The sequence below is a fragment of the Mchenga conophoros genome, linkage group LG10 (genome assembly GCF_057382185.1).
Source record: "Mchenga conophoros isolate Kocher_MC1m ecotype Shallow Benthic linkage group LG10, M_conophoros_male_GT1.1, whole genome shotgun sequence".
Classification (NCBI taxonomy): Eukaryota; Metazoa; Chordata; class Actinopteri; order Cichliformes; family Cichlidae; genus Mchenga; species Mchenga conophoros.
The window spans coordinates 21,270,905-21,293,965 of NC_140535.1; the positions used below are offsets into that span (position 1 = coordinate 21,270,905).

The 23,061-nt window shown below is 40.1% G+C and overlaps 1 protein-coding gene across 2 annotated transcripts; it reads left to right on the forward strand.

The window, feature by feature from the left end:
- Window positions 1-1,919: 1,919 nt before the first annotated feature.
- smg6 (SMG6 nonsense mediated mRNA decay factor) lies at window positions 1,920-22,977 on the forward strand. 2 transcript variants are annotated; one of them, XM_085289260.1, is made up of 19 exons: window positions 1,920-2,028; window positions 4,158-6,531; window positions 6,680-6,872; window positions 7,256-7,366; window positions 7,559-7,683; window positions 8,135-8,213; window positions 10,991-11,101; window positions 11,397-11,612; window positions 13,468-13,529; window positions 15,849-15,994; window positions 16,389-16,502; window positions 18,160-18,334; window positions 18,930-19,149; window positions 19,326-19,505; window positions 19,707-19,871; window positions 19,961-20,105; window positions 20,270-20,514; window positions 20,630-20,711; window positions 20,831-22,977. In XM_085289260.1, the coding sequence occupies exons 1-19, from the start codon at window positions 1,938-1,940 to the stop codon at window positions 20,959-20,961; spliced, it is 4,965 nt and encodes a 1,654-aa protein (XP_085145386.1). In that variant the 5' UTR covers window positions 1,920-1,937; the 3' UTR covers window positions 20,962-22,977. The 2 variants fall into 2 exon arrangements, with proteins under 2 accessions (XP_085145386.1, XP_085145387.1); XM_085289261.1 differs by having other exon boundaries at window positions 7,577-7,683.
- The last annotated feature ends 84 nt before the right edge of the window (window positions 22,978-23,061 follow it).

The window sequence follows — 23,061 nt, forward strand, 5'->3', positions numbered from 1 at the left end:
AGAGGATAATAAGATCAAATTACTGATCGATTAGAAATATGCCTTGTTAATAAAAGCATTCAGTCCAACCATTTTACTAGTTGCCAATCAAATCCAAGCTACACCATGGACATGTTGGCAGTCAGTCACAGGGCTAACACACAGAGAGGAAACCACACACTCTCATATTCACGCCTTCGGCCAATTTGGAATCACACTTACACCTGACAAGCATGTCGAGTGTGGAAGAGAGAAGGCCAGCCGACCTGAAGGTTCGAGCCCCCTCGCTGTGAGGCAACAGTGCACCGCCTTGTCGTGATCAGCACAAAGAAAATAAGACAGCGCCATGACAGTGTAGGAAAATCCTTTTGCTAATAGAAAACCACAATGTAAATCTGAAAAATGAAGTGTGTGCAGATCACTGTGTTAAAAAAAATGTTTCTGATTTCTTACAAGTTAGATTTTCTCAAACAGCCGTATGATTGCTTTTGGATTTGGGTTTAAACTTAAGTGGCTATTTGACAGAAGTAACTTCTTTTAATGACACATATAAGAGGCCACATTCCTGATTACTATGCCAAAAAGGTGAGCCAGACACCTTGGATAAATAATTTAGTGACATTAGGGAGAAATAGTTACAGAAAATAAAGTTTAGTTTGCCTCTGGATTAAAAAAAATGTGTGGGAGACTCTACGAAGGACAAGAGACTCTGGCCCTTTAATTTGGTGTTGCTAGGGAAATGAAGCTGTTTACTCTAGCATCAACCACACAGATGATCTCTGCTTAAACTGTACACATACTACCTCATATGCAGATGACTGCCCCCCCCCCCACACACACACACACGTTCACGCTCGCGCACACAGAGCCCCATCTTCATGTATATTTGCTTTGGCTGTTCCACATTACGCCTTCTCTTCACATTTCCCCATCATGCAGCTTGCAAGTTCACATGGAAGCTATCAGTAGAAGGCGTGAGAGAGAAGAGAGTGCATTACATTCATATAAATTACTACAAAGTAGTTAGGGGAAAGTTTGTTGGGCCAATCAGAAGTATTGGACGAAAGGACAGTTGGGTAAAAAAAAAAAGGAAATAGATAATCAACCCTGACACCTAGTGGTCATATATGAAAGTCCTGTGCTGCCATGTATGTTTGACGCTAAATACGATCTATATGTCTGTTAAAAAAAATCTTTATATAACTTGTTGACCTGTCTCTTCCACACAGGCCTCACATGTAGGTCAATGCCTACGTAATATTTACATCAGAATGACTTCTATAAAAATGTGATAAATCTATCTATCTATCTATCTATCTATCTATCTATCTATCTATCTATCTATCTATCTATCTATCTATCATATAATAAAATGATTTTCACTATAAAAGGCACATCTTATATGGTTTATGTATAAATATAGGGTATATTTATACACAAACTATATGTATATGTTACATTATATTTTAAAGCAAGCAACCACAAATTAATGGTTTAAATGTGTTTATGTCATGTATCAAATGTTTTTATACAGATTGTTGGTAAGTAACTTAAGTTAATAAAGTAATGAAACTGCCTGACTGATTTTTAAAAAATTTAGAACCACAAATTATGTAAAAAAAAAAAAAAATATATATATATATATATATATATATATATATATATATATATACATATATATATATATATATATATATATATATATATATATATATATATATACATATATATATATATATATATATATATATATATATATATATATATATATATATATATATATATATATATATATATATATCGAAAATTTTGTTATTCATTCCATTGCTTGATTAAAAATATGCACGGGTTGATGTCACTGTGAAGGAACAGTACTGCTGGCTGCAACGTCACCCGGTTAAGATATTTGAACCAGCGGGGCCACCGTATTTGTTGTGTTTGTTCGAGTGAAAGCAAAGATGGCGGCGGAACTGGATAGAGTGCGAATCTCAGCTGCGGAACTCCGAGCTGAAGCGTCGAATTCAGTCAGCGTTACTGAGTGTCACAAAGGTGAGAATAAGTTAATTGGATACGCGTAAAGAACAAATTGCTGAAAGAGTCTTGAAATTCAAGCGAAAAAGTATCCCAAGTTATCTGAAAGTGACCGACGGGAGTTACCAAGTTTGTATCTAGCTAATGTTGTTAGCTAGCTAGCCAGCCGTGTGCCTGTCTACTCCACAGTCCCGCGCTGCCTGTTTTAAACGCCCCCTCTACAAAACGCTCGTCATAGTCTTGTCACGATTTAGTATTTCTACTTTAAACATTTAATCAGCTCTTTCTTACGCGTAATGTCTGCATTTAAAGTACACTACGCTTTTTTTTAAACGAGAATGCTAGACTCCTCTTGCGGTTAAGTTAAATGATAGTTAATGTTACAGAATTCGCCAACTCTTCCAACCGTAAACTTTAAACTTGCACATTGCGGCTATTAAGAAAGACGTCAAAAGGGTGATGCGGGTTTCTTAGTTTTGTGGGAAGTTTTGTGGATTTATCTGTACCTGGTCATTTCCGCTCATTCCTGCAAGGCGGATTCTGTTTGATAAACGCTATGAGCAGGTGGCTGTGTGTGAAACTTACATGATCACCATGATATCGGCCGACATCAGCCTGTTAGCAAGAAGACAACATTTACTTTATTTTGTGCCGTTTAAATGTTGAAAATCTAAGCGACGTTTAATTATTTTTGACATAATACAAGTGTAGTTATTTCCCGAGGAAAAAACAAGTACAGTATGTAGATAAACAAAATAGCCATCTATCTATTTGTTTTCGCTTATCAAGTTCAGTGTTTCGGTTGGGCTGGAGCCTATCTTGGCTGTCACAGGGCGAGAGAAAGGAAACACCCAGGTCGCTACTCTATCTATAAATAAACTAACAAAAAAGTGGATAAATTGTTTCTTAAATGTTTTATCCGCGCAGAATTTAACAAGTGGTGCATCACTAAACAAAAAGAAACCTCAAAACTAAACATATCAGTGCTTTACAATATGTTCATAGGAAAGAAAAAAAAAACCTTTAACTGATAATGGTTTCCTGTTATAAGTGAAATATTAACTAGAACAGGCAGGGCTAGAGAGAGTTTGAGGTTAGTCTATGGTTAAAGAGCTAGTGGGAGAAGTTTGCATTAAAGGCTGCTTGGTAAATAGGTTTGTTTCGTTTTCAGTAGATATTTAGTTAGTTTGGGGATAACATATATCCTCTCTGAAACAAGCTGGTCAACGACCATGTGGCAGTCGCTGTTTGTGAGGGGGTGAAAAAAAAGTGTATTCCCGAGTGGTTGCTGGAAGTGGCTAGAAATTAGTCACAAAAATGTATAAGATGGTTCACGAAAGAACTCCTGGGGATTGCTTTGTTTGCTTGCAGTTTGCTGCGGTCACCAGTAGTTTGCATTGAAAATGCCAGCTTGTCTGCAAACACAAAGTACTCGCCAAGCAGTAGGGAAAAAAATAAAACTTGTGTCTTAACTCTGCAACCAGTATTTTTCAAAAGGTGAAAATAAAACTCTGAGACAAGCTATTGGCACGGTGCTAGATACCTGAGCAGTCACAGTGAGGTTTTTGGTCCAGCAACTTCCAGGATCCTGTTTGAAAACCAGTCAGGAAAATACGACTGGAGGTTGCCAGTTGGTCGCTGATCAGTCTTTTGGCCTGGGTGACTGATGCCTCACGTGAGTTAGTATACAGGATGTACAAAAGAAGTTTGCATGCTTTAAAACAGTTAATATGTCCAATATAAGCAAGCTCTAAAAACCACCGTATTTCAGGACAGAGTTGCTAAATGGTACAAGGAGGATGATGGGACTAACATGGCCAACTGCACTTGACTTAATAGTCCTTGGATCAGCCTGTAAGTTAAACTTTGTGGTTAAAAATTAGCTGACAAAGGAACTTGTAAAAGTTAATATCTGAGTCGATGTATCTGATAACAAGTAGTACTTTTCATATGGGGCCGACTGGACTAAAAAGCCAGAGAGACCTTCCTCACGTTTATGGTGTACTGACCCATTAGTTTGACATCTTTTATAATGTCACACACTACATTAGCTCTGGGTTCTGTAGAACTTAAATGCTTCTTTGGATTATTACCATTACAGTGGATTACAGTCCATTAAATATAAACTTAATTTGTTCTTTCTGCAGAGGAACAACAGGAGCATCACACACACAAGCAGCACAGAAGGCGTGAAGGAAAGCGTCCTGATCTGCAACGCTACCAGCCAGTTCCTGGACATGGACGACATAACCATGACAGTGAGCCAGAAACTGGTCAAAGTGAGCCCCTAGCTGCCGAATCACATGAGCATGATCAGCCATCCCAGAGTGAAAAAAAGGCTGTGTCTGGGGAGACACCTTTGGAGAGACAAGGGTGGACAGACAGTGGGACAGGTACCAATAAAAAGGATGAAGACAGGATGAGAGGCGATGGTGGTAACAGTCAGAACTGCAGAAAAGGGAGACATGCGCAGAATAAATCGGATACAAATGATGAAAAATTGTTTGTTGAAAAGGAAAATGAACATCAAGAACCTGTAGGAGCAGCTAAGCCAGCAAAGAAAACCCGAAAACCAGACAGAGAATTTTATCAACCTGGGAGTAGAAGAAACATTCAAGGGAAGGACAGTGGGGCTGGAAGAGAACAGGATAAGCCTCCTAAAAAGGAAGAGCAAAAAACCGAGCCAGAATCTCAGCAAAGTACGAGGGAAAGTGGAGTGGACATAAAAACCTCTATACAGAAGCAGAGTGGAAAAGATAAAAGAGTAAAAGGCACACAAGAGAGTGCAAAGGTGTTTACTTCTAGTGAGGCAAGTAGAAAGCAAGGAAGCCAAGATGTGGAAACACCTGAAATACCCGTTGATGCTTCAGTGGAGAAAATTACTAGCAAAGTTGAAAATCTCAACATGCAAGAAAAGGATAAAGTTGAATATACAAGTCAAGATGCTGGAGAACTAAGTTGCAAGGGAAGGGAACCAACTGACAAGAAAAGGCGAGGTCAAGGGTCAGGAACCAAAGATGAGGAAGAAAAGTCAGAGAAAAAGAGAGAAAGGGGAAACCGAAGGAGGAGAGGCGTGGAAAAGACTCAGGACTCCAGAAAAGAAGATGAGGCAGGTGATCAGGGTAAGAATAATCAAAGGAATACTGAGAGGGAAAAAGACAAGAGAGCTGTAGAAGCAGACGTCGAGAAAATGGATAAAGCAAAGCAAACACACCAAAATAAAGGAAGAGAGAACCGCAGAGAAAACCGAAGTGGCGAAACCAACAACAGCAGATCCAGAGATGCTGAGAGAGATGCCAAGACAGAAAAAAACGTAAACAGAAATCGATCCAATGCAAATGTCACAACACCAACCTCGAAACGCTATTCCAAATCAGATATTCGGCGCTCACGTAATCGAACTTACAGCAGTAGCTCAGCGAGCAGTGTGACTAGCCTGGATTATCCTGGACTAGGAAAGGATGTGGAGAGTACAAATTGGTCACATTCTAGAGACAACAATAAAAAGGGGGCTATTGTTGGTGGAGAAGGACAAAGGCATCCTTTAAAAAGTTGGACAACAAATGAGGAATCCTCTACAGAATCACTGGAAGGAAGTGAGATGAGTGACAGAGCAGACGATAGGAGGAGGAAGAGAAGAGGTGGTGAGGGCCAGTTAAGTAGAGAGAGACAGAGAGGCGAACGAAACAGACAAAAGGGAAACAAAGGTGGGGGTCAGGGAATCCTCAGGGTCTCTTTGGAAAAACAGTCGGACACCTCGTCACATAGTGGGGATGCACAACATCGCAAGGAGGGCCCCATTCCTCGTGGCCGAGGTGGGGGCATCCTGGTACTTCCGGCCCGGACAGATATCTCTAATTCACCTGAAGTGGGGCAAAGGCTTCTTTTTGGTGGAATTAGAGGTGGTGCAGCTGGCAGGAGTAGAGGAGGTCGAGGAGGAGGAGCAAGGCGACTCTGGGATCCAAATAACCCAGACCAAAAACCTGCTCTTACCAGCAATCAGTCCTCACAGCATTCATCTCTTCAGCAGTCTGTATATCTTCAGACAGGTACAGGATATGGACAGCTTCATTTTCTGGACACAGATGATGAGGTAGCAGGCAGCCCTCCAGTCACGCAGGGTGAGCGCTTTCGATCCCAGCAGGCTTCTGCCATGGCCTACTACAAATTCCAAAACTCGGACAACCCGTATTGCTACCCTGTGCCCTCCAGCAGCCCACATAATCCTAACACCAACCAGCGCTATCCATTTCCTTATCATATGGGACCCTACCAAATGGCTTACACTAATAGCATGTATCCAAGCCCTGGTGTGGGTCAGTTCTGCAGTAATTACAGGGGATCAGGTTATTCCCTCCCGGGTGCAGGAGGCAGTGTAACATTTGAAGAGGCAGAGCAACACACCAGAGGGGAGCTGGGAAGACTGCTGAGGGCTGCAGATGCACAGGAGCTTCAGCTCAGTAATCTGCTCTCCCGGGATAGAGTGAGTGCTGATGGACTAGATCGCATGGCCCAGCTCAGGTGAGCATTCAGGGACAAAGCTAGACATTTTTCTGTGTTTGTGTTTTTGTGGTTTGTTGTCCTAATGCCAGTTATTTGTCTCGGTGACAAGTGAGCCAATAATCTAGTTGAAAAAAGCACTATCATGTTGTTTCCTTCCATTTTAAAGAGCGGACCTTCTGGGGATATATGAGCAGGTCATCCTGACAGACATCGAGTTCTCAGACTCTCAGAACGTGGATCAGGCTTTGTGGAAGAATGTGTTTTACCAGGTCATAGAGCGCTTCCGGCAGCTACTCAAAGAGCCCACCTATGACAATGCCCCTCATATCAGAAACAAGCTCCTTACACTGCTTGATGAGGTAAGGAGCGTGTTGGAAATTTGCATAGGAAAAGGTTTCCCAAGAAACATATCTAACAATCACTTGGGCACTTTTCTGCCTGTATGGTTTCGATTATGGGTTCATTCATAACCCAAAATTAGTCTGTGTATCACTAGATGATGCAAATTGTATTTGTTACCTAAATCAGGGACAAATTTGTTTCCAAATCCATTTTAGAGAAGTAATTCATGTACTTTTAACAGAGAAGAATAAATTAATAATAAATACAAAGTCTTGTTAAACTTTTACTTCCTTTGCAGGACTTTATGACTCTTGGGTAGGGAGTTGAGTTTGATTTCATAATTAAGGGGGAAAGTCCTTCTAATTTTTATAATATTTTTCTATTCTTTTGTGTTTTACAGGGGGAATTATTCTTTGACGCACTACTTCAGAAGCTTCAGACAGTATACCAATTTAAGTTAGAGGATTATATGGATGGCATGGCTATCAGGGCTCGTCCATTACGCAAAACGGTAGGGAACCATTCCTTTTAGCTTTTTTGCTTCTGTAACATGTTCAATGTTGTACTGAATACTAAATGTTCAAAATGTAGTGAATGAGTTTCCATTGTACATGAAAACATCCAGTAAGCGGCTTTGAAAAGTCACCCGATTTCCATGTTACAACAAATGTTGCGACAATTTCTTAATTTTTTTTTTATGTAGCGAATACATTTTTTTCAGGTGAAGTATGCACTCATTAGTGCTCAGCGCTGTATGATTTGTCAGGGTGACATAGCACGTTATCGGGAGCAAGCCAGTGACTCTGCCAACTATGGCAAGGCTCGCAGGTAGGCTTGAATTTGAGATTTCTCTTGGCATTGTAAAATTTCTGACAAACATTCAAGAGTGTGGGATGTGTCTTGATATTCAAATTTGAGTTTGAACAAGTGAGTAGACTGATATTTTAAAAATCTGACAACTCCTGAATTAACGAATGAGGAGTCACAACTACCATTTCTATTTCTTTTTTTCTAAGCAGTACAGATGTTTTATACCCGTTTTCATGCAGTGCAAGTGGCTGATCATTTCCATTGTTTCTCCCAGATATGCACACCTACAGTTCTGGACTGGTCACTATACTTTGAAACTTTGACTTCTTTAGATGTTTCAGTTATTATATGCTAAAGACACGATAACTTTTTACCTATATGTGACAGATTACTTAAACTTTTAAGGTAGAAACTGAAAACGTTTGTCTCTTTATTGATGTGTCATGACTGCTTGTTTACTTTTCCACAGCTGGTATCTGAAGGCCCAGCAGATTGCCCCAAAAAATGGACGCCCGTACAACCAGCTGGCTCTGCTGGCTGTTTATACAGTAAGTGATATAGATCAGACTCTTAAGTATTGAGAAACTTCACTTTTTTTTTCTCATAGCTCCGTGCTTTGAAACATTAATTTTGAAGTGGTCCTAATCCTAACTAATTTATCCTACAGGAAAGTTTTAAGTTCAGATGCAACTCTTGTAGGTTGATGCAATATTGAATGAATGGTGTTTGAGAGCTATTCCTTTTAATACAATGTCCAAATTGTAATGGTTCAAAAGAATTAATGAAAGAAACCCCCATTTATAACTGCATAGCAAGTCAAAAATGTTCTCTATGATGTAGGCCTTGATCTTTACTTGTCAAGGATCAAAGGAAAAAATTAATGACTAAATGCTTAGAGCAGGGGTGTCCAAACTTTTTTCACTGAGGGCCACATACATAAAAATATAGGAGGGGCTAGGTCACTTACTAGAAATTAGGTATATAGCCTTAACTTTAGTGTATTAAAGTTAGAAAAATCAATTAAAAGTGGTCAAATGTGTTATATTGTTGAATATAATTAAAGACAAAACTGCCTTCATCACAACTTTCCATAAATGGATCTTTACTGATTTATTCAGAAAAAGCTTTGGTAGCTCATTCTCAGAACAGCAGCCTCAGATTTCTTCTTAGACAGAAGATTTACATTACAGAGAAAAAACAATAAAGAGGAAAATGGGACGGATACATTTCGAGTTTGTTATTAAAGTTATTAGGCTTAGCAACACACCTATTAACGTTCGTTTGAAACGGTTATCGACATTAACAGATTGAACTGGACTTAATTACAGGAGTTCATATAATTTTAGTAAATTATTCTGGTGAGTATCAGCTGCACTGGGTATGTAAATCGGGCCATCCAGCTGCGGTGCTCCTCCTACGCCCCTTGTGCCAAAAATCCAGACAAATGTCACTTGATCAAGGAGCAAATCTGCATCAGATGAGATCAGCTGACTTTGCGTGTGCAGTGTGTGCGCTGTGCACAGCGGTGTGTACTCTGTGTTAACAAGAAAAATGCATATAAGAAAGTGGTGCACCAAAGCAGGGTAGTGACAGAACTGATGCGCATTATTGATATTTGAAGCATGTGTACTTGTACATGCATGCTCATTAATACACGGGTACTGTGGAATATATTTTTTACTCACCTTAAGTGGGAACGCCATTGCACTCAGTGGGAGCAGTGATGCTGCACTTTGGACCGAAGGATGGCTGGCAGCCAGGTCTCGATCATCATAGACGCCATTCCTTTGTGTGCACCTGCCATAGCTGGAGCCCCGTCTGTTATAACTCCCATTGTCCCATTTAAGTCTCATTTTGTCAATTGAGTCTGACACAGCTTCAAAAATATCCATACCCGTTGTTGTGCCTTTTAGACTCTTAAGATCGAGCAGCTCCTCTGTAACTCCAAAGTTCTCGTCCACTCCCTGCAACAAAATTAGCAGCTGTGCGGTGACTGTGACATCAGTGCTCTCATCGCATGCGATGGAGTAAAAATCAAAGGCACAAGCTTTATCAGACAGCTGCAGTTTAATGTTGGCTGACGAGTCTTCAATGCATCGCACAACTGTATTCTGGACATGCTGACGTTGTTGAAGTCCTGCACTTTTTCCGGGCACATTATTTCAGCGACTTTAACGAGGCTGTGTTTTATGAGGTCTCCATCTGAAAAAGGCTTGCCATGTCTTGTGATGAGTTGGGCGACCTCATAGCTGGCTATTGTAGCCTTTTCCCAGACTTTGGGCACGAAGAAAATACTGTTGCTGACCCTGCAGGAGAGCTACCCTTTGCTTTACTTTCTGCTCTCGCTCAGCACCAGTGTAGGATGCATAGGCCTGATGTTTGGTTTCATAATGACGTCGTACATTATACTCTTTCATAATTGCCACAGTTTCAGTGCAGATCAAACAGACACTTCCCCTTGAATTCTTTGAAGAAATATTCACTCTCCCACAGTGTCTGAAATTTTCTGCTCTCACTTCCTACCTTTCGCTTCTTTGGTTCTGCCATGTTTAGTAACTTGGGGTAAATTTCTTCTGTGATTGTCCTTTTTGGTGGAGCAACTGGCTTGATCAACAGTAGCTCCCCCTGGTGTTAAACCTAAGACGTGCAATACACTCAAGCAAAAGTTGAAGTGCGGGCCATATTCTATTCTATTTATAAAATTTCTTGCGGGCCAATTGGACACCCCTGGCTTAGAGGATTTATCCAGTGTCCAACCCCCCAGTATGTATCTGAAGCAGAAAGACAAGGTTTCAGTTTGCAAGGTAAAAAAAGAAACCAGTGGAGCTGTTTATATTAAACAAAAACACATAAGGTGGTTAGTTATAAAATCATACTGATGATGTAGATGTCTCAAAAACTTGTGTATCAAATTTGATACATTTGGTGTTACATGCCTTCATATTCAACCAGCTGAATCTAAACTCATTGGAAGGCAGGCCTCTGCATTTGATCATTTCTGAAACCCTAAACCTTTGGCTACTTCTGTATCTCCCACAGTTCTCTGTCTTGATGCCCTTGGGTTAAAAATGAGACCTGCTGTAATGTAGTATTTCAAATTGTAAAGCACAGTACCCTAATAATGGAAAATGCATTGCTGTACTTAGGTTCAGGACTCCTAAGGGTAGAAATGTTACAGTTTGAATTAAGTAACTGGATTTGTCTTTTAGTGACTGTACGTCTGTTTGCATGTCCCTGAAAATGGGGAAAATATAACTGTGCTTTGAGTGTGTGTGTGTGTTACCTCCCTCTTCTTATTTATGTCTTCTCCATTTCTAACCTACAGAAGCGGAAGTTAGATGCTGTGTGTTATTATATGCGTAGCTTGGCAGCTTCCAATCCCATTCTGACTGCAAAGGAGAGCCTCATGAGTCTTTTTGAGGAAGCCAAGCGTAAGGTCAGATACACGTTTCATGGACATTAACTTTTGTCAGATTTCTACAACAGAAAACACTTGAGATCACATCAAGTAAGATCTCAAGAACTTAATTTGAGAAGAACTGTCTAGCCAGTAGGGATTCATGCATAATTATAATGCCAGTTTTTGCCACAGGGTGTTTTCTCACCCCGCCTAATAGACCCTACAATAAATTTGCTTAATAAATTGCTTTATGAGAAAAATTAGGTCTTAAGGCACTGCAAGTGTTTCTTGTTGACAGACTGTTTTTATCTTTTTTTTTTTTTTTTTGTAGGCAGAGCAGCTTGAGCGAAGGAGGAGGCAGGAGCATGAAGGAGGCTCCAGGGGTCCAGCAGTGAGAGGAAGAGGAAGAAGGGAGGAAGGCGCACGTGTGGAGATCTGGATTCGCCCCAGTGGACAGGCAGCAGCACCTTCCTCTCAGAGAGGAGGTAGTGAGTCCAGCAGAGATTCTGAACAAGATGGAGAGCTGGGCAGTCTCAGCGTTGCTGACGTAAGTCTCTGTGTCTATTCCTTAATACATATCAGCTCAAAGTCCTCTGTTTTTCCTCTGCATACTTTTTTTTTTTTTTTTTTTTTTAAATTTGCACAGCAGCCAGACTTTGGGTTCCTTGAAAAAATAACACCGTGTCTGCAGACATCTCCAATAAGGTTTTATTTGTAATCCCATGTAGTTTTTCCTCTAATTTATTTCCTCTCATAGAGTCTATATGAATTTGTTTTGGTGCTCATTTATGCCCTCTGTCATTTTTTCGTTTTCCCCCTAGGCTGTCATTCGGTCGACTCATATTTTCATTTCATTTTCATTTCCCTGCCTGAATTGAGTAATGTCTTTAAACCTCTTTACTGTTTTTATTTTTATTTACATTTTTTGCTCGCAGTGAAGCACCATTATTTATTAATTGAAATTGGTATAGACAGAGTATTGCTATTTCATCATTTATCACAGTGCTAGCTGAGAGAGTACGGTAGATTAAACCGGGTCTATGAAAGCATATTATGAGCAGCTCATAAGAAGAGGAGCAGCGGCTCCAGTACTGTCTTTGGCTGCAGGAACAGTATTGAGTAGCTGGACTCCAAGCACTTTTTTCCCAAATTAATAAATAATTGGGTTTAGATCACGTATATTAGGGTTGGGCGATTGGACAAATATATCGACTATCATTTTTACAAGGGCGATTTATTAATTTATTTCCCCATCAGTAAGTTTGCTAATAATGATGGAGCTAATAGAAGCAGTCAACAGGTAAAAAAATAATAATAGTACTGTTTTAACAGCACCCTCTTTCATTTGCAAGTAAGTGCACCCTCCTCAGAGTGCACCCAAATGCAGCGATTCATTTACTCAAATTCATAACAGAAAGTAAGAAAGGCAGTAGCCCATGTTCAGAAAAAAACATTCAGATGGTGGACACGTACATGCTCATGCAAGTTAGTCGTGTTTGAGTCCTTTGCTTGCACTATACGTCTGCACAAGCGTCACACCGCTTTGGTTATATCTTTAGGTTTACCTCTGTCATCTGGTTTAAAGCCAAAGAAATACCAAATTAGCGACTTTATATTTTTTGGGGCATATAGTCCATGTTTAGACTTCTTCTGTGTTGTAAACGCGCAAATCAGTCCATGCATGATTACATTGCTCCGCCCATCAAAAAGTCTGCGCATGCGCAAATATATCGCCCATCATCGATTATTGGACTTACGATTGTCGGGTGTAAAACTTTTATATATCACCCAACCCTTATGTATATGCAGTGGCACACAGAAAAGATAAAGACACTATCTGCTTTTTCTACATTATTTACAGTGTAAAACCTGGGCTATTATGCTGACGCTGCCTAGTCAGCTGATGTAGGTACTGACAAACTCCCTGTAACTGCAAGGATGATGAAGCTCTGATTTCATTTACAATTTAATATTACACAGCAAAAAATATGCTGTTATAATTTATTACACACCTACATTCCAGTATCATTTATATTATGATATATCGGCTGTAGCGTCAGAAGAAGCAGGAGCAGCCTTTTTCTGTTCCCATTTTATTTTATTTTTTGTCCTCCTCCACATAATCAGTCTATTATTTGTCAGTGGACACTGTTGAGAGGCATATGTATCCTCTTTGCTGTCTCTTAGTCCCATTTCTTCCTAACCCTATTGTTCAAAATACCAAGCGCACTTAAATGTTGACGTCATTTCAAAATGTGCGTCGTCTCTGGATGAAAACATGTTTTCTTGCAATGTGTTGCACTTGTGGATTAGTAAGTAAATAAAACTGTTGCACGAACAATAATCCTTTCCCCCTTTCTGATTTGGCCTTGTGTTTTTTTTGTTTTTTTTTCTCTCTACAGCTCAATAAGAGATTCATTCTGAGTTTCCTGCATGCTCATGGGAAGCTCTTCACTAAAGTGGGGTGAGTCTTTCAGCTCTTAAGTTCATAGACTGACTGTGTTTAAAAGAATGATGATGATGATGATGATGAAAAATAGCACTGAGGCTAGCCCAAGAAAATGTGCTTGACTAAAATGTTGCCTAGGCTTTAACCAGAAGATCAATCTGCGTGTTTTGTAGGTTAACTAAATTAATCAACAATATACTAGATTAACTAAATTGACTGCAGTGCACTAAGTGCACTCTACCTGCTGCCTCATTAACATTAATTAGTTCTTAATAAACAAAAAGGTAGTGTTTGTAGCAAATTTAAATGATTTAACATTATTTCGTAATAATATGAAAACTGCATATCTAGATGATTTCTGAAAATAGAACTATATCAGCGGGTGAGCACTATTATGGAATAATGCAATAATGTTAATGGCGCTCTTGATCTGAGCAATAAATTGGATTATTCCCATTATGTTATAATGGTTTCTGTTTTGAGAACCAGGATGTAGCTGCTGCCTTTGGCAGCGGCTGAAGCAGTCAGAGCTGTGTGTGCCATTATAAAACAATTATTACTGAAATACATCAGTTCACATGTTTTCACACTCAAAGCCTCAGGTGTCTGCATAAAATAAAATTCTTTATTTAGACCTGATATTGAGAAATTCCTCTGTTATAGCAGCCAGAATGTCAAATACATAATATAAATAGAATATAGTAAAGTGTCTACTAAATGAAATGCCTCAAATACAAGAAATCCAACACAAACGGAGTGCAGGCAAGCAGTGCAGATGTCAGATGACATTAAAGTGGGTCAGTATAACAGTGGAAAGAGTGGTCAATATAATAATGTGACTTGGTGTGTGGAGAATGTTGGGTGTTGTGACAGCACAGCGTTAAAATAGAGATCGACAGAGCACGTGACTTTCGCGCATTACATTGTGGGTAAGAGTGGCACCAAAATCAAAACACTGCATCAAGCGCCATCATTTCCTGCACCGGTAATCATTCATTCTGCGGTTTTAATCCCTACTTGCATTTTATTTGCCCCAAAAACAGTTATGTACAGAACGACGGAGCTGCCCAGCTTTCGTCACGCACATATTTATTATTATATGGTCCTAAGTGTGAGTGCATACACTCACAAAATGTTTAGTAACTTCAGATCCCTGCAACAAGCCCAGATCCAGTTTACTTTGGTGATTTGGACTATTCCATTTCACAGCTGTTGTTACATTTTTTCCTTTATCTCCTGTACAGGCCAACGCAATCTATTTATCGTTTCAGGTTGTTGTATTACACAACATTTTCAGATCTAATAGAAATAAAATGAGTGTTTCGTAATTCATTTAATGTATTGTCTTTATTTATAACTGGCATTGTTTCATTCTATTATAGCCTCTTACAAGAAAGAGGTAAAATTGTATTCCATCGTGCTTTATTAGCTGCTTTGGTAAAAAAACAAATCAACAATGCAAAAACAAAACAAACATTGCAAAACAACATACTGGAAAACAGTTATTTATCACTTGATTGCTTCAATACAACACTTGGGCACATATATGCCTGACTTTTTGTGTCTGTTTTGATCTCGCTCTCTCTCTTAACCAAATCTCGCTGTGGTAGCAGCTTTAAACTCTGTATGACCCAGGTTGATAGAGGGTGCCCAGTCTGGATCGCATTCCAGCATTTTGTAGGCTGGTTTTCCTACAAAACGCAACAAACATTAGCCCGAAAAGCCACAGTGAACAAAGCAGCATAGCGCAACGAATTCAATTCAAATCAATATGAGACTTATTTGTAAACTACATGAACAATTATGTCATGATAAATTACGTAATAACTACAACAGAAGACTTACCTTTGTGGAAATGCTTGGAGCAGACTAACATGTGAGCTGGAGTGTTCTGGAACGTTATATTTGGTCTTCGAATGGCTGCAATCCAGGCCATCCGTCAGCTCTTTGTTACTTCGGAAACACGGCTTGAACAATTTCTCTTCCACGACGTAATCCGATTTAAAAAAAAAAAAAAAAAAAAAAAAAAAAAAAAAAACTAACTATCTCTTTACCTGTTGGCTTCCCGTGGCTAGTACTGCTTGCCACTCGTACCTACAATCCTTTGCGGTTTTACCCCGAAATGATGTCACATTTTCAATCTCTATAAAGTATTAATGTGAGCGAGCAGATGTAGTACATCCTAATGTAGCCAAGTTTCTATTTCGACTGAATAGCTCCGTGAGCTTACAAAAGCATATCGACTCAGAGACTACTACATACTGAAAACTGTATTTTTCTGTTTGCCTCTGTGCCAGTGACATATCATTGGAAATGTGTGTCTTATCTGTATAGCATGGAAACGTTTCCTGGAGCTGCGACCCGTGTTCTGCAGGAATTCAGGACGTTGCTCCAACACGGTCCACACATGCTGGGAAGTACACACATGCTGCAGATCATCACCATTAATATGTTCGCCATACACAATGCCAACAGCAAAGGTAATATTGTGCACAACCTAATGATGATGATAATGATAATCATCATTTTCAAATGTCAAGTTGTTTGTGGTAGTAACACTGGAGGTTTATTTGCAGTATTATCAGAAATGGCTGGTAAAAATAGTTTTCATGAAGCTTTTAACATGGACTTTATTTTCTGTAAAATTTGACTCCGTTTATTAATAGGTTGGCATGTTTGAACACGATTAAGTTTAGTGACCACTGCAGACTGATTCTAACTGATTTTAACAAACTTTGATTCTAATCTTTTCATTTCAGGTCTTTTGTTATGCAACTGAGCATGGAGTTCTTTTCCAACTCAAATATGTATAGACCCAAGCCGTGGTTTCACACAAGGCAGTGATAAACGACTGTTTGAAATTCTGTCTTTCAGGTGAAGAAGGAGAAGTGCGATCTGTTTTACAAGAGCAGAGCACTGCCCTGGGTCTCGGTATGTTTGCACTGCTGGTGCAGCGCTGCACAGAACTTCTTCAAGAAATTCCTGCAGGTATTCACGCTTTACACATCAAGCTTTTGATCAACAGCATTTTTTTTTCTTACAGTTCAGCCACAATATTCATATCATAAACTGTTCAAATAAATTAAAGAAGCAATTTTGAAAACACATCAGATCACATTGTTTGATGGAAATGAAAATTCTCAACCTGCAGATAACTGAATTCAAAGACCCTAAAAATCAAGGTGAAAAAAATGATGTGCAGAAACTCAGATGGAACTCTGTTTTTATGGCCCCCACATGCTTCTATAACTGCATGACGAGATGTTGGGAAATGCACCTAATGAGAGTATGGATGGTCCTCTGGCGGATCTCCTTATAGATCTGGAGCAGGGCATCATTGAGCTCTTGGACAGTCTGAGGTGCAGCCTGGGAGCATTGGACAAACTGAAACATGATGTCCTAGAGGTGTTCAATTGGATTTAGGGCAGCCAAGAATGAGGGGCCCCAGTCAGTGGTCTTAATTCCTTCATCCTCCAGGAACTGCCTGCATGCTCTCACCACATGAGGCCAGGCATTTTCATACACCAGGAGGAACACAGGACCCACTGCACCAGTGTAAGGGCTGTCACATGTGCTCAGGGGGAACCTGTGAAAAGCACAGTGTGCCACTGGTGGATCTGCCAATTCTGGTATTCTGTGGCAAATGCCAATTGAACGTCATAATGCCAGGCAGTCAGCACAGGGCCTACTAGATGAAATCAAGACCTCAGGCCACCCCCGTGAAGTCTGTCTCTGACCAGACAATCAGAAACTTTCACACTAGTGGTCTTCTTGAAGTAGTTTTGTAGCTCTGGTAGTCCTCATCTTGTTCCTCCTTGCACAAAAGAGCAGACACCGGTCCTGCTGATGAGTTAAGGACCTTCAACAGCCCTGTCCAGCTCTCCTAGAGTAACAGCCTGTCTGCTAGAATTTCTTGAGACTGTGCTGGGAGACACAGCAAACCTGGGAAGTCTGCGTAATGTAGTACTGTCTTGGAGGAGCTGGACTTAACTCTGCAACATCTGTAGGGTCCAGGCATTGCCTCATGCATCCAGCAGTGACGCTGACCAGCTAAATGCAAAACTGATGTAAAACAGTCAGAAAAGATGAGGAGGGAAACATGTCTGTCTCCACCTGTAAAACCATTCCTGTTTTTGGGACTTATCTCATTGTTGCCACTTTAGTGCACCTGTTGTTAATTTCAAGACCATCAAAGCAGCTGAAACTGATTAACAACCCCCTCTCCTACTTAACTGACCAGATCAGTTACGTACTATAATATATCTGCTAATGCCTACTATAGAATTGGCAGGTAAAAGCATTCAAACATGTAGTCAGCCCTGTCTCCCTTCGTCTGTTACTTATCTTTAGACAAAAAAGTTCAGTTACGCTGATAAATGCTTTTGGAAAACTTTAAATGAATCCTAAGATTTTCTTTAACCTTCTGTGAATAGTGTAGACTGCAAAGTGAGATGTGGTTTGCTTTTGGTTGGACTTGGGTCGCACCATTACACTTGATTGAAGATGCATCTTCATTTTTAAAGCTGTGATAACATTTTGTAAATTTTATGTTTGGACTTTTTTCCACTTCTGAAATTGCCCATAGTGTTAATTTCAATTGTTTTGTGTGATATTGAAGACTTCAGTTCGAAAAACTCTCTTTCAGAACCAGTCCCAATGACAGATGGAGAGGAGGAGGGTAAAGCGGAGGAGATGGAGGGTCTTGTGAGAGTCTCTGCCTTCCCACTAGAACTAAGGGAAATGCTGCCAAGCATCAAAGTCTGGTCTGACTGGATGCTGGGACACCCAGACCAGTGGAACCCACCACCATGCAGTATAGAGTGCGAACTTTAACCTAGAGTAAACTTTTGTTGTTTTTTTTTTTCTCCACCTGGCGGCAGCAGCAGAAACAAGTTGTAAACACATCACTTAGATGACCTAATAATACTTATTAACTTTCATACACCAGCAACAACAGAACATCGCCATCCAAGTCATGTTTCTGGCTACCAGGAAATATATTTAGTTTCTAAATTGTTGCCACTCTTTAAACAATATAGTTACTTTTCACAGTGTGATAATGACCAGGTAGTATACTATGCCTATTGCCGCCACAGTATACTATACTTACAGTATACTTATTATTATTATTATTATTATTATTATTATTATTATTATTCCTCGCCCCCCCATTTGAACTTCAGCAGGTCATCTTCAGCATTTCTGCCCTATACAATGAGGTGCTGCCATGTTAGAGGCTGATTAAATATTTTCAAAAAAATAGCCAGAAAATTCATATTTTGTACCTGATGTACCTAATAAAGTGATCAGTGAGTGTGAGTTTTAGGACCACAAATAGTTACTGTTTCTTTAAATTTACTGTTTAATTTTTTTAATTCATTTTTATTTTATCCCTTTCTCCTCCTTTCTTTAAAGTTGCAGCCCCAATGTCTGGCAGTGCCTGGCTGATCTGTGTAACTTGCTGGCGCGCGTGGACCATGGCGAAGTACCCCTGTACAAAGTGGATAGTGAAGAAGGAGAGGGGGATGAGGAGCTTATGCTGCTTCAATTGAAGGAAGACCGTCTGCTTGCTGGCTTTGTACCGTTGCTGGCTGCACCACAGGAGCCATGTTACACAGACGGACACACTGACATGGTTAGTGGAAAGGAGAGCTGTATGTCATTACATCATAACTTAAACGCTTAAGTTAAGTTCACTTATTGGATATTCCTCTGTTTAGTCTTCTGTCACCTACTGAGTGCCAGGCTTTGTATTCACGCTCATCCTCTGCTTCTCTGTCATGTGCATAAACCCCAAACTTCTTTCCTCAGGCTATAGCAGCAGATTGTAAGAGAGTTACTGTACTGAAGTACTTTTTGGAGGCTTTGTGTGGACAGGAAGAGCCTTTGTTGGCTTTCAAGGGAGGCAAATATATCTCTGTGGCAACTCCTCCTGCACCTAACCACTCAACAGATACAAGAAGCAGGCAGGATTCTCTAACAGAAAAAGAGGTGACTTTCTTCTCCTACGCATCCTCCAATAATCCTTCTACTTCTTCACTCTCTCCCTCTGGTCTTTTTCTTCTGAGAGCCTGATTGCCTTTCACGCTTTTACCTATATTAAATTTATGTAAACACTGGAGTTAAAATTTCCAGAGGCTGTTGAAACAAGAGGTAGAAAATGTCTCATTATCGTCTGCATCTGTTTAACAGGGAGATGATGTCATACTCGAGGCAGTGTCTTCTCTCTCTGCATCAGAGGAAGAGGAAGTTGAGGAGGCCGGAGACAGCGAGAATGACATCAGAGAGCTCAAGGCACGACGCCATGTCCTTGCCAATAAACTGGCACAGCAACAAAAGCGAAGGGATAAAATAAAGGTAAAACAGGCTTTCACGTCCTAATATAGTAGAGTCTGAAGTTGTCGCAGAGTTGAATGTCATGTAAAATATAAATGTGTGTGTTCCAGGAGGTGCTGCAGACTGGCGGGCAGTTGGAGCTTGAAGTGAGGCCTCTCTTTCTGGTTCCAGATACAAATGGATTTATTGATCATTTGACAGGGCTGAAGAAACTCCTGCAGTGTGGAACATACATAATAGTTGTGCCACTCATCGGTAAGAATAACAAACACAGACAAAGAGAAGAGGAAATGAATAAAAGCAGGTGGAGGAGGATTAGCTTTTAGTTCAGTGACATTTAAAATGATAAGGATTCCACATACATTTCCATGTAGAAATCATATGTATGCTCATGACGTGGTCTGTTTTCTCTCTGTCAGTGATTACAGAGTTGGATGGCTTGGCTAAAGGTCAGGACAGTTTTGGTGGAGGAGTGGAGTCAGGAGGGCGCAACTATAGTGTCAGTGCGGCCCATGTGAGGGCTGTGCAGGAGAAGGCTCGGATGGCGGTGGCTTTCTTAGAAAAAGGATTCGAAGCCAGAGAACAGTGCCTCAGAGCTCTAACAAGCAGAGGAAATCAACTTGAGTCTATTGCCTTCCGTAGCGAGGATATGTCTGGGCAACAGGTAGAAACCCAGATTAATTAAATACAAATTAAAGCCTGTTTCTTTTGCTTAGAAGCAAAGGTTGGCTTCTTAAATCTGCTGTTTTTTGCTAACTGAATGGTCTCTTCCTTTTCAGGGTAACAATGATGATATTATTCTGTCCTGCTGTCTTCACTACTGCAAAGACAAGGCTAAAGATTTCATGCCTCATCAGAGAAGTATGTAGCATTAACCTACCATTTGCTCCATGTGTGCATTCATATTTCCTCACATTCATGCATATGCATTAAAAAGTGTTTATTTCTTACTCCTCTCTGGCTTCCTGCTTCAAAAACAGATGGCACCGTGAGGCTCCAGAGAGAAGTGGTACTCCTCACAGATGACCGTAACCTCCGTGTCAAAGCTTTGACCCGCAACGTACCTGTGCGAGACATCCCTTCTTTCCTCAGCTGGGCCAAAGTGGGCTGAACCAGAGTAAGCCTAAATACAAGGAACCCAACTGCTGAAGTCTGCTTGTCAGTCAGCCAAGAGAGAAGACACACTTGAGCGGAGGAAGATAACAGGGGACAGGAAATGATAAAGAAAGTAAAGAACCACTTCTTATGAAAAACAAGCAAATGTAGAGAGAGCAGAGTGGTTTCAATTAGCTTTTCCCCCTTGTGACAAAGTAAGTGTGTGTATGTGTGTGTTAAGATCAGAGAGCTTCCCTGGAGAGAGGCAGGAAAGACTTAAGTCTCAGAAAGGCTGGAGTGGAAAGGAGGAAAAATGGAGTGAATTGATTTGTAGGTTGCCCTGTCCAGCCGCAAACCTCTGCTCCTATAAATCGTATGCTCTGCAGGCAGTGTTAAAATTTGAATCTGATGATAGAATGAGCCAGAATGGGGGAAGAGTGTCTATGGTCATTTAATTGATTAAAGACAGCATCACTGAAGGCCATAAATGGCACTTGTACCCCTCTCTGAGGGCCCAGGCTTAGATAAAGCTTCAGCCTAAACAGCAGAGCTAAGAGAATGGCAGGAGGAAATGGCCACAGCTGGGTGGTCTGTGTCAATACAGTTAAAAAAAAAAAAAAGCAGCTGATATTAGGTGGGGGGGGGGTTAATCAGGAGCCTTCATGCAAACTCAGCACTTCCACGGAATCCCATGCAGATATGGCATTTCCTGCTAACCCAGGAAATGCTTGATGCCTGTTTGGTATCTTGGGTTATTCCTCCAGATTGACACTAACAGTTTTTGTTTGTTTTTGTTTCTTTGTAAAGTCAACGGCAACATCGGATATGGTTTAGTCTTCTGTTTGTACTTTTTTTTTAATTTTTATTTTAATTTTTTTTTTACCTGTTGTAAAATATGTTGTTCTTAAAAGCTGTTAGCTCTGATAATAAACATCTGCAAAGTTTTCCTAAAAAGATCTGCTAATTAAGCAAATCCAGTTTTAATTTAAGTCAGGGTGAAAATAGAGTTATAAGTACTCCGAGAGCATCATTTTATTGATCAAACATCAGCACCGACTCGAGCCGTTGAAGACAAATTAGACGCTATTCTGAAATCCACATAAATCTGTGTGATGGAATTTGTGCTCATACAAATATAATGGGAAGGGCTTTGATTCCCTGGCACAAAAGGGGAGTAAATAAAAACTCAGACATCAGAAACCATCACCCTTTTTGTCAAATTGTCATTTTGTTGCTTTGAAGGTTGGATTTGTTTGTTTTGTGTTAGGTTTTCAGTTCTAGAAAATAGGATTTCATTTAAGTGGCATTCGGCCCATATATGGCTTTAAACAATATGAAGCGCAGGATTACAAACGCTCGCTGACCCGGCCCATCGTGTGTCATGCTCTGATCCTTTGCAAAGACTTTGCAGGATTTTTATTATCAAGTATAGACTTGTGAATTTATTTGTGCTGTTTTGTTTAAACCACCGCAGCAGGTTACGATTTCAGTAGCTTTCCTCTCATTACATTATTTGTATAGTTAGTGTTCTTATTTTCAGTGTGACTTTGCCTTTCAGTTTACAAGCACGCTTTTCTAGTAGCTGAAATACATAAACATAGGTTTCAAAATTACCGTGAAAATCAGGCGGCAGACATGTAACAAAAAAACAAAGGAAAAAAAAGTGTTGTGCTTTTTGTTGTAGCTTTAAAAGACAGTCTGGATGCTTTAGATTTGTATTTGTGTCACAATATATGTCAGAAACTACACTTATTCATCATTCACTCATCCCAGTTCAGATCTTTGGATTTAAAATGTTATTGAACTTCTTTCCGTCTTCCATCGCTCATTGACGTTTATGTATTTGTATGAGCTGTCTGCTAGGTTTACTCGTCTTTTTCAGACCCTCTGTTTTGGTGCTGCTGTAGTATTAAGTGCAGCCTGTTGTGTTAAGTGGGCATTGCTGCTGTGTTTTAGTGTTGGAGCAAATGTAGTGCTGTAAGCAGCTTAACTCAAATGACTTTTCCCTTCATCCGTCATTAAAAATGTTTTAAAGGCTTTGTTTTCACCTCATTGGCGAGCAGATGAAGAATGCCAGGATGTAGAATATGTTTTTCTTGGCCTGTAATGAACAGAC